The sequence below is a fragment of the Sceloporus undulatus genome, chromosome 2, assembly GCF_019175285.1.
Source record: "Sceloporus undulatus isolate JIND9_A2432 ecotype Alabama chromosome 2, SceUnd_v1.1, whole genome shotgun sequence".
Classification (NCBI taxonomy): domain Eukaryota; kingdom Metazoa; phylum Chordata; class Lepidosauria; order Squamata; family Phrynosomatidae; genus Sceloporus; species Sceloporus undulatus.
Genome location: NC_056523.1, coordinates 96,277,402 through 96,289,234, shown reverse-complemented (window position 1 = coordinate 96,289,234; position 11,833 = coordinate 96,277,402). Strand labels below are relative to the sequence as shown.

General features: G+C 41.4%; 1 protein-coding gene across 5 annotated transcripts in view; it reads left to right on the top strand.

Annotated features, from left to right (window-relative positions):
* Nucleotides 1-7,507: 7,507 nt before the first annotated feature.
* SPOCK1 (SPARC (osteonectin), cwcv and kazal like domains proteoglycan 1) overlaps nt 7,508-11,833 on the top strand; it is a 725,931-nt gene continuing 721,605 nt past the window's right edge. For all 5 annotated transcript variants that reach the window (XM_042455316.1, XM_042455315.1, XM_042455317.1 and 2 more), the window contains exons 1-2: nt 7,508-7,680; nt 8,431-8,604. In XM_042455316.1, the coding sequence (XP_042311250.1) occupies nt 8,431-8,604 (174 nt within the window). In that variant the 5' untranslated portion in view covers nt 7,508-7,680. The remainder of the gene's footprint in view (nt 7,681-8,430; nt 8,605-11,833) is intronic.

Here is an 11,833-nt window from a genome sequence, read left to right as displayed (position 1 = left end):
TTTTGCTCAGGTTATTACAACTAATTAAGACTAATGAACTGTTTGCAGAATCTGCTAATTTGGTAGAGTCCAATTTTGCTGCTCCGATTAAAGTCAATGGGATTTCTTCTGTTGGGCCACTGGGAGTATGCAATTTCAGTACAAGAGTATATCCAACTGCTGAGTATACAGAAAATCTGCAAAGTTTAATATATGGTCAGTGCTGCTCTGTTCAGTTAGCACATTATTTTGTGCGCCAAGTGCCATCATTCTTTAGTTCTCCTTTAATTGTATGGATATGGCAGGCTCTTGACAAGATCCATGTCCTTCGACAGTAAAATATTCTTCCACAGCCATATGGGATTGAAAGCAAACCTGTCTTAACATTGTGGAAGCTATGAATTAAGAGTTCAAGTTACATTCACTGCCTGCTGCTTTGTTTAAAATATGCTTCTTACTTCAGAGCAGCAAAAAGATAGGGAAAGAATTGCAGCTCAGTGAAATGTGGAAGACTGTCTAAGGAACGTTTCACAACCTGATAATCATTTCCAGCAGAGAATAGACAAGCTTTTTTTGTACTACTCTATAATGGATTCAAAGAATATTCACTAATTTTCTTACCCCTGGTGAAAAAGAATGCTCAATTGATCAAAATATCCCATCAAATAATTATCAACTGCTGTGATTTTTTTCAACCCAGGTTGAGAAGGGAAAGACCAGAACTACTTTTAAGTTTCATTCTGCTTTGTGGAAAACCCCATCTCCCCCAAATGTTTCATGTTGCACTAAACCAGCATATATATATTTTCCACCAAAATACAATATTTGGGGCAGAATACAACATTTTGCTCCAAATACAAGATTATATTTTGCACAAAAATAAATGTATTTCCAGAAACCTTTATGTTTTTTTACAGTATATGAAAAATGTAGTTCAAAATTCTTGTTTGACCTCACCCAGCAAAGAGAGGAAAAAATAAAAATGTTTATACTCACAAAAACATAAAATGAACACAGATTTACATTCCTACTCTATAGCTATAGCTAAACTATAGCTACAAATTTGAATCCACAGTCCTGGGAATAACCAAGCATTCTGCTTCACAGTTGTTTATTGGCCCCAAATCATTATTTACTCTGTACTTCCTACACTTCCTCCATAGAGTCAGGATAGTAGTAAGGCTTTGTCTCAGGGCAGCCTGCAGGACTAGCAGGCTTTACACAGTTATTTCACAATGACCTGCCTGAAGAAGGATAAGTTGGGTAGAATCTGAGTCCCTCCAACCTCAAGTCTCAGGCAGCATGCACACTGCAGAAATAATGCAGTTTGATATGACTTTAATTGCCATGGCTCAGTGCTATGGAATTCTGGGAATTGTAGCTTGTCATGGCACCAGAGCAGTTTGACAGAGAAGGCTAAATATCTCATAAAACATCACTTCCCAGAATTCCATATCATTGAACCATGACAGATGAAATGGTGTCAAATTGGATTATTTCTGCAGTTGGATGCAGCCCAAGTGTGGGAAGACCTGTGGGGAAGGATTCAGGTTCAGGCTGAATAAAACCAATCCAACAGCTGAAATAGATGCTCAGCAAAGCTGCTTCCAGGGTTGGGCTGGCCAACACTCTTTCTGGTTGGACTGTAGGTCTTTAGAGGTAGGAAGGAGATAAGCAAATGTGCTCATGAGATCTGGAGCCAAACCCTGGAGGGGGAGCCTACCGGGGAGTATTCCTTGACCTCTTTGCCATCTCCCCAAGAAAGCCCTCCAGGGTTGGTTGTAGGCTATTTCTTATCTGCCTGCACCTACTACCACCATCTCATCCTGTGGTTGTCTTCCATGGCTGAGAAGCACACTGTTTATTGCTTCCTATCTTTTCTTTGCTATAGGCTCAGTTTTTATGCCTGTGTTGTTGCCCATACTGTTGCTGGATGACTGATTAATCAATGGTACAGCTGTCAGGATCCTTCTTCTTCTCAGCTGGCAAGCAGCCTCCCCAGTCTGGTAGATATAGCAGGAGAAGGGACAGGTAGCATGGCTGTCCCTTATGCCCACTTGCAAATATAATGACAGTTTAATGTGAAAAAGAATCAAGTGTAATTAGGACTCTGTTGACCCTTCTATATTAGCCTTTTGAAAAGGCTATGGAAAAGGTTTTGATTACAATTAGCAAGTTGAGGATACAAATTGAAGGATTTTCCAAAGAGGCACCCTGGCTGGCCCTTCAATCTTAAAAGTGACCACACCAGGAAAATAAAACAAGTAAGTTCAACCAGCTTGCCTGCAGATTCAGGCCTTGAGTACAACAGGTCCTCCCACCCTCTTTTGATACATAGTACAGCAGGCATCTGACATTTCTCTTTATCTGTATTTTTCATCTGAGGTACTGAAAATGCACACTATTTACAATATATTTATTAATGCAGAACAAGAAATGTTGTCTTAATGAGTCCCATCTATTTACTTTTTATTTTATCTACCCCATAGGGAGGTAAACTATCTTAAATCACTTGCATCAGTTGGAAAGCTGGAACCTTTCCCAGGAGCCCAATGTGCATACTTGTTCATATAAAAACATACTTAAAATAAAATTTTACTCACAGAGCCTTTATAAAGATGTTACTATAGGAAAATGCTAGACTTGTTTCCAGTTTTAGATGCAAAATGTAAGGATAATTTATACAGAACAAATTAATGGTGAATGCTAGCCTGATAGCAAATAAAAAGTCTGGCTTACTCTGTCAGTGCCATCAGCATCATCTTCCTCATTGACAAGCTTACCAGTCTCTTTTGTTTCGATGCCAAAGGTGCTTTACAGAGCGCCCAAAAAGGGCGTTCTGCTGGTACCCGTGTTTGGTGCGCCAGGGAACCGCAGCGGACAAACCATGCAATTTTGTGGCACGTTTATGATGCTGCAAGGCGGCAATGGCACACTTGCGGTGTCATAACCACGGCACGGTGTGTGGATGTTAAGCATCCGAGACTTCAAAATGGCAGTGCCCATGTAGAATGGGTGCCGCCATTTTGTATGTACTAAGTATGTACTAGGGTTAGGGCATCTGGAAAGGACGCCCTTTCCTAACCCTAGTACGTACCTAGTACGTACTTTTTTCGCGTCTGGAATGCATGAAAGATGTATTTCTAAATGTTCAACTGAAGTTTTCAGTTATTTCAATGCTAAAAATTTGGAGACAGAAGAAAAATTTCATGTGGGAGGCAATACCCCCACCCCTTCTTTCCAAATATCAGCTACTACAAACCTGGTAGTCAAAATTCTAGAAGCAAAACATTAGGATATATTTGCAACCTCTGGTTCTGCTCCACCATATAACAATGCTGCTGGTTGCAGTAATAATGGCTAGGCCAAGAAGCAGCAGAACAGCTATGAGGATTATTAACTAGTATCCAATATTCAGCTGCTTAGAAAAACTGCATGACTGCTAGACAAATTACTCTTAGTGAAGAGAGAGGCTTGGTGAACATGGTTGACAATCCATGACTCTGTTATTAAGTGGTACTGGAAATATGCAAACTACTTACCTGCTTCTCAACAACAACTACTGCCAGAATGAAATCAAACATCATGAGCTGTTACACATAGACCTAAGGGGAAAAGACTACACACACACACACACACGGGACTATCTGTGGCTGTTTTTCAGATGTTTTGTTGTATGTTTTTTATGGACAATTGGTTTCAAGAGAATATTAACTGGTTCAGGATTTTTCAGTCTGTAAAGCTTGTGTAAGTCATCTAAAATAAAAAAATCTAGCAGAAAAAATGTAATGCATTTTATAATAGTCATAACAATCAAAATAAGTGTGATAATGTTTTGCTAATTTGGTTTAATGTAACCCAAGGTTTAGACTCCTTCCTGATACTGTATCTGCCCTATTCTCTGGTCTCAGAGGTCATAATTCTGGTTTGGCTACAGATCTAGGAGTATCTGAGACCCTGACTCCAACTGCTTGATAAGATGTGGAAAAGTCCCAACCTGAAAGTGGCTACAACTCTGGCTACAAAGATTACCCTGTACATTATAAGGCTGAACTGAAACTGAGCCAGAACTAGAAAAAGTTGTTGTTTTAGAAAACAGATCCCAGAATCCCCAGTTAACATGGGGGATTTGGGGGATTTTAGTGCTAAAAATAAATGATTTTTCCAAGGCCCTGGGCTTATGCTTTTGGTGCATCCTGCCAGTAGCCCACACCATTAGCTAGAAATAATGAGATTTGCAGTCTGGCAACACCAGAAGGGCCATATGATTCCCAGCCCTGTCATAGAGTTCCTCCAGCCCTGCTATGGGTAGATTCAAGAAGGAAATGCCACATAACCCTAGGATTTGTACTGATCTGGAGGTTCAGAGTCTTTTTCCTGCAAGAGAATCATACATTGCTATATCTCCAGCATTAAATGTAGAAAACGTTACAGCACTGGTTGGTGGTAAATACATTATTAAATCTACAAACAAGGATGTTTGGTGTTGTTAACAGTTAGAGTGATAAACAGCTGTGATGTACTGCAGATGCTGAAGGATGTGAATCACTGTCAAAGATTAAACCTAGATCTCATATTTAGTAGGATCAAAGGGGATTAGAAGCATTTGGAATATGGAATTATGCTATAATTGGGTAAATGGAAACACATCTATCTTGTGCAAACATTATCCACATTAAGATGTTTGGAATACACAAGTGAAACACATATTTCAGGCAAATTTATTTTTGCGGGTAGCTCAGTACCTTGGAGTTTGTTAGCCTTTGAGGATCATAAGAAGTCTGTCATTCTCTCAATACCACTGCATTTTGCTATTTCTTCTTATCCCACTTTTTTAAAAAAAATCTCCCTCTCTACAAGCAACCTCCCATTCTTTCCAAAGGTTTGACCAGTATCAGTGATATCTTGCTAGTACGTCATTTCACTAGGCCTGTTGCTGGCTTACCTTTCTAATGAAACACTGTATATTTGAATGATGAAGTGAGTGGGGGGTTGCAATTAGGCCCAAACTTGAGCTAAAGAAGGATTGACCAGTGTAGTCCTGAGTGTTTAGAGTAAGGTCATTCATAATTTTTAGGGTTAATTCAAACACTTCAACATGAGGTGGAGCTACCCCCCTTTACCTACCTCCTCTTCATGGTCTTCATGAACATGAATCTAGTATGGAAGACACTATGGAATGGGCAAAAATCTTCAAGCCACCTAAACAATAAATAATACAGAAAAACCAACCATCTGTTCACCAAACGTAGATATCAACATCAGCCCTAGATTATACTACCATTTTAAGGGGGTGGAAGCAGGTTGATGAGTTTTCAGACTCTTCAGGAAGCCTGCTCACTATATGAATTAAATTTTAACTATTTAAAATAAATTAATACAGGCTGAGTCTCCCCCATCTGGAATTCTGAAATCTGAAATACTCCAAAATTGTACACATGTGTGGCTGAGATAATGACATCTTTCCTTTCTGATGATAAAACTTACACAAGCTTTGTTCCATGCAAAAAGTATTTTAAAAATAATGTGCATAAAATTATCTTTAGGCTATGTGTATAAGATGTATATGAGCCATAAATGAATGTTGTGTTTAGTCCCATCTTGAAAATATCTCATTGTGTATATACAATTATTCTAAAATTTAAAAAAAATCCCAAACACTTCTGGTCCAAAGCATTTTGGATAAGGGATACTCAACCTGTCACCTACATCAAAACTTTATTCCACTGCAGCATAAAACTACTATGTTTTTCACTCAGAATTAAATACCACTGTGTTCAGACTCTCTAGTAAATGCATTTGGGAGGGTAGGAAGGAAGAGGCGTTGTGTGTACAATTGTATCAGTCACCATCCTATGGAATACTAGGATTTGTAGGTTGGTGAGCTACTTAGAATTCTCAGTAGCCAGGGGTGAAATCATACTGCCATGATGTGCTCAGTCTCAAAGTATCTATAGGGCTTCCTACCCAACTGAAACCAGTGAGTTAAGCAGCGTGACTTAAATTAGTCCAACTTCCTAGCTGCTCACTTTTACTATGAGCTCACAGTGTCCCACCAGGAAACATTAAATTCAGCTAAACTTTAATCATCAGCTATAGATGTACAGTGATCTGGAAGGCTTAGAAGAGCAAAATCCTCTTTGGCACTTCTTTTTGAAAACACTAAAGATCACATATTTGTTCTCCACATCAGATACAACAATATATAGTTGGCCACCTTTGCACCTTTGCAGCTTTGACTTTTGTGGATTTAATTATTTGCAGTTTTCATTAACATGTTCTCTCTAGGAATCTCTAGGTCCTCCCACACAACCCTATCTGAGGTTGACCAGACAGTTGTGTTGGAGAACCTAGACGTTCCTAGAGAAAACGGTTCACTGGGCATTTGTAGGTCTTCCAGGGTGATTCTGTGATCAACTACTGACAGATGATGGCCATAGAGTTGCACTAGAAGACATGGAGATTCCTAGAGAGAAATTCTTATGTAAAAAGAATAGCAGTGGTTTATTAGTATTATTTGTGGTTTTTCCACATTCACGGGAGTCCTTCACCTCAACCCAGCAAATGTGGAGGAACGATTGTACATCTAGGAGCTATTTATGTATGCTGTATTTAAGTAGGGCAAGATGCCGACTTGTGGATGTCTGAAGGACAAGGTTTCTGCTGGCCTTTTTTAATATGGAAGATTTAAAACATTTATCCATCTCTTAGCAAATTGTACCTGATCTCTGAACCAAGGTCAAACTTCCTTACAAAGAAGGAAGGTAGGGCACCAAATTCCACTGGGTTGCCTTTGCAATGGTCATCCATTCTCTCAGTGGGTAGTTTCTGTCACTGTCTGTGAATGAACCATACCTTTACACACACACACTTTGCCATTTAGCAGCTGGCCTCAACAACCTGGAGCCTTAACACATCTGTTTGGGGCTATACAGTTACTTTCTTCAAAGAATTCTGCTAACTTTGCCCAATGACCGGTTTCTTTCCCCACATATCCCCTACCATTTAAATACTAGTGTATAACTAAATTATTATCATCATCATTATGATGATGATGATGATTATAAAATACAACATACAGTTAAAATGCACCCCTTTCAGTCCCTCCCTCCCAACCTTGCTACACTAAAAATATCAATTAAACAATCAAGAATGAAGGATTAAAATTAAATAATCAGCCAGTCAGAGGCAAGGGGATGGGCAGTGTGGGTGTTTTCTGTGATGGAAAACTATGCTGAAAACAAACAAACAAATAAATAAATACAATTGTTTTCTAAAAAAGACACAACTAAGGCTTCCTTCTGGCTGGGTGTGGCAAGGGGAGAAGTCAATGGGGGGAGGGAGGTGAGCCCAACCCCAGTGATGCCCTAGTGGATCCCCTTCAACCCTCTCTCCAGCCCTCTGCTTGTTTGCTTCCTGGCTGAGGCCAGTTTGGGCTGCCGGCCAGCAGGGGGCGCCAGAGGTCGAGGCTTTTTCCATCATCACCAGCAGCAGCAGCATCTGTGAGGCGCGCGCCCAGAGCCCGCCCGGCACTTGCACAAAGCGGCTGGCTGAAGCTTCGCCGGGGCTCCAGGGGCTCATTCCGAGCCAAAAGCAGGGAAGGGAAGGGCGACGAAACCACCGCGGAGCTTGGACCGGGAGGAGGAGGAGAGCCGCGCAGGCACCAGCACCACTAGCAGCAGGAGAGCTCCCTGGCTGAAGGTGAGCAGGGCTGGACCAGCCATCCCTGGCCAGCGAAGTTGCAGCTGATGCTTCTCCTCCTCCTCTTTCTCCTCGCCTCCTTTTCTCCTCCGTCGGATGGGAGGCTGGGGAAGGCTGGCCTTTGCGGGGAGGAGAAGGGAGGCAAGAGGGGCCCTGGATCTCTCATTGCCAGCCAGCGCCCATTCCTCCCAAACTTTCCTGGGAACCCTCTTCCTGCAGTTTCCTTGGAAGCCCTAGCCTGGGCTTCAGCTGCATCCACACTGCAGGAGGGAAGGCAGATTTTGAGACTGCCATGAGCTCTGGGGGCATAGCAGAACTACAGATCCCAGCATCACATAGCACAGAGCCAGAACATTCAGGTCGCATCCACACTGGAGACATAAGCTGATTTGGCAGTGCTTTAACTGCCCTGGCTCAAGGCTATGGAATTCTGGGAGTTGGAGTTTGTTGTGGGCCTAGAATTCCATAGCCTTGAGCCAGGGCAGTTAAAGTAGTGCCAAATCAGCATATGTCTCCAGTGTGGATTGTGGCAGCATCAGCCTTGGTCTCCTCCAAACAGCTGGTTGCCCCACATTGCCTCAGGTTGTGATTAAGCTAGTTGAGATTGTTTTTTTAAAACAAGACTTGTCTATTTGGGGGTTTGTTGTTGTTGTTGTTGGACTGAGACAGACCTTTCTTCTCTCCCTCCTGCATCCCATCCCACTCCTCCTCCTCCTGGGCCCACTTTCTTCTGCCCTTCTTATTTTGTAGATGCCCAGGATCCTGGCCATCGTGGTTTGGTGTTTCCTGCAAGTGGAAGGCAGGCACCCTGACAACGCCGCTGGTAGCAGCAGCAGCAGCCATGGCAGTTTCTTGGACAATGACAAATGGCTGAGCACGGTTTCCCAATATGACAAAGACAAATACTGGAACAAGTTCAGAGATGTAAGTATGCCTGGGTTTTGTTTTTCTTCCCCAAACCACTTCTTGGGATTGTCTGCTCTGGAGGGAGAGCAGAGTTGGCTGTCTTTCTGCAATGGTACCCCCCCCCCATCTACTTGCTGTCAAACTTGAAGGAGACAGCTTCCTCTCTTTAAAAATATCAGCACTATTTCAGTCTTCATAGTATTGGTATAACGTATATATTTATCCAGGGGTTAGTTCTCTTGGTCTTCAGTTTTCCTCGAGGGCATAACTTTCAGAGAGCTTGGTGTACCCACTGCAAAAGGTTAGTGGCAATGAAATGTAACCTGTCGCAAGGGACACACACAGCTGTTTATTCACATGTGCCACAAAGTGGTAAATGCTGATGCTTTGATACAGGTTGAAGGGGATCAAAACAGGCAATTCTGTTGCCTCAGTTCTGTTTTTCGAGCATATTTTTGAGTGTCTGTATTACTTAGCCTTGACATGATGAAAATTCAGGAATACGTTGCAATTCATCCCTGTAGATTGTACTGCAGTTCTGTCTGTTTTGTATGAAGTGGCATGGAAATCATACACTGCGTAAGTGAAACTTCAGTGAAAATGTGTGCTCTGGAAGGATTCTTCATTGTGACGAACCACCCCTAGAACAACAGCATGTAAGGCAGGGCTTAGAGCCCTGTGGGAGAAATAGTCTTGTGAGCCATTTCTGATATCTCACCTCTTGTAGTTGTTTCATGTAGTATAGCAAGGATATTCTGCTAGAGGACTGTGGGAAGAGGGATGAATAGGAACAGTTGCACTGTGTAATTTTTTTAAAGGGAAGATGCACAGCAGTATTTGTGTGCCCTGTTTTTTCAGCATCATGTAAGGCATTAAGTGGGAAAGGGAGGGCAGAGAAGAAAAAGGCTCAGACATTAAAATGAAGATAGTATCTGCTTATCTAGAATGTTTACAATCTGTGGCTTTACTGCATATTTTTTCCTATCTGAGTAGTGCTGTAGCCCATTCCTGACTGATATTTATCCAGCTTCATCATATAATTTAAATAAATGATGAGACTAACTATACGTTGCATAAGCAATCACCAACCCCATGCAGGAGGCATTCTGTTTCACCCAGTGATTCTCATCAAAGAGGGAATGATTGGTATGGTCAGAATTTAATAGGAATCTTTCTGTTTTTGAGCATGGTGCGTTTCAATTACAGCTGAAATTATTCAGCAAAACAAAAAGGGCAGAGTACAAGAATACTGTACTATGTGATTGCATCAACTGCCTGTTAGAAGGAACAATTACCTTTTTTTAGTAAGTTCAAACAAGCAATGAAACATCACCTCTGACTCTTTAGTGGCACTGAGAGAAGCTCTGTTAGTTAGACAAGCAAGGAAGAGGGATCCCTGGGAGGTTGCATAGGAACTGCTTGCTGTACCTCCTCATTTCAAACTTTCCCTGTATCACCAATTCAAAAAGTAATGGTTACTGCTGGCCCACTCCATCTCTTTCCCATCACAAAAGAGGGCCTGATCTCTTCTTGTCCCCTTAACAGACTCCTTATGAACAGATGACACTTTTGATGGTCTACATAAAACTAAGCAATAGTAGCTTGAGCTGCAGTGATCAGTAAGTAACAAAGGGATATCTATAAAAAATTAATTTCTAAAGTTGGAAGCTCTTTCTTCTTTAGACATCACCAAGATGCTGGTAAGAAACATACAGAACCTGTTTTTAACTGCCATCAAATTTGCCTTTTGGTGACTATGAATGAGAGAAAGCCAAGACACTGTTATTAATAGCCCTGTTCAGGACTGTGGTTTGTTTAACTAAAGTTCCATACAGACAGGCCAAAATAAAGCTGCTTTGAGTCACTTTGGAGGTATGGTGTTTAAATGATGCATGCGTACCAAGAGTCCAGAAGCTGCACCAAAGCCATGATCCAGTACTAAGGACTGGAGCATACCTTTGGCGCAATTTCTGGACTCTTAGTATGCATGCATCATTTAAACACCATATCTCCAAAGCGACCTGAAGCAGCTTTATTCTGGCCTGTCTGTATCAGGCCTAAATCACTACACCTGTGTTGTGGTTGTTCACTACTGCCTTTCACTACTGCCTTCAACTTTTCCCAGCTTTGTTGTCTTTTCCAACAAGTCATGTTTTTTTAATTACATTTCCAATGTATTATAGCCTCAGTATACTTATTTTGAATTCTAGGGACAGTTCAGGCTTGATTTACTCAAGAGTTAATTTAGTGGTTCCCAGTGTCTGTAGAATTCTGGCAACGCATTTCAAGTATATTCATTCTCTTTTTGTCAACTGTCTTCACTCTCCAGTTTTCACTACCATATATAGAAATTGGACCTACTGTGGCATGAGTGATCTAACTCTGGCATTTAATGATATATCTTTCACTTGAGGATCTTATTTAGTTCCTTCATGGTTGCCTTTCCAAGTCTTTGTCTTCTTCTGGTCTCTTCACTATAGTCTCCATGTCGTTAACCAAATCGGCATATAAAAATATTTAACTATCTTGACCCACTTTAAAGTTTAAAGTAAATAATTTCTGGTCATTCTTTTTCCTTTATCAGTGTTCAGCTACAAGACTGTTTTTCTACTTCCATTCTTGTTTTTCCTCAGTAGCCATTCCAAGTTTTTAATATTTTCTGCAAGTAACATTGTGTCACCTGTAAAATGTTGAAGTTCTCTCTTACAGTTTTCATAGAATCATAGAGTTGGAAGAGACCACAAGGGCCACCCAGTCCAACCCCCTACCATGCAGGAAATCTAAATCAAAGCATCCCTGACAGCCTCTGTTTAAAAACCTCTAAGGAAAGAGACTCCACTACACTCCAAGGAAGTTTGTTCCACTGTCGAACAGCCCTTACTGTCAGGAGGTTCCTCCTAATGTTGAGGTGGAATCTCTTTTCCTGTAACTTGCATCCATTGCTCTGGGTCCTAGTCTCTGGAGCAGCAAAAAACAAGCTAGCTCCCTCCTCAATATGACATCCCTTCAAGTATTTAAACAGGGCTATCATATCACCTCTTAACCTTCTCTACTCCAGGCTAAACATCCTCAGCTCCCTAAGTCATGCCTCCTTCCTCTGAGTTTGATCCTGTTTTCCATGTCATTTGTTCTGCATATATGCTAAACAGATAGGGTGATAAAATGCACTCATGTCAGACTCCCCTCCTAATGGAAGCCATACTGTTTCTCCTTTTACTGTGCTGACAACAGCCTCTTGTCTTCAGTA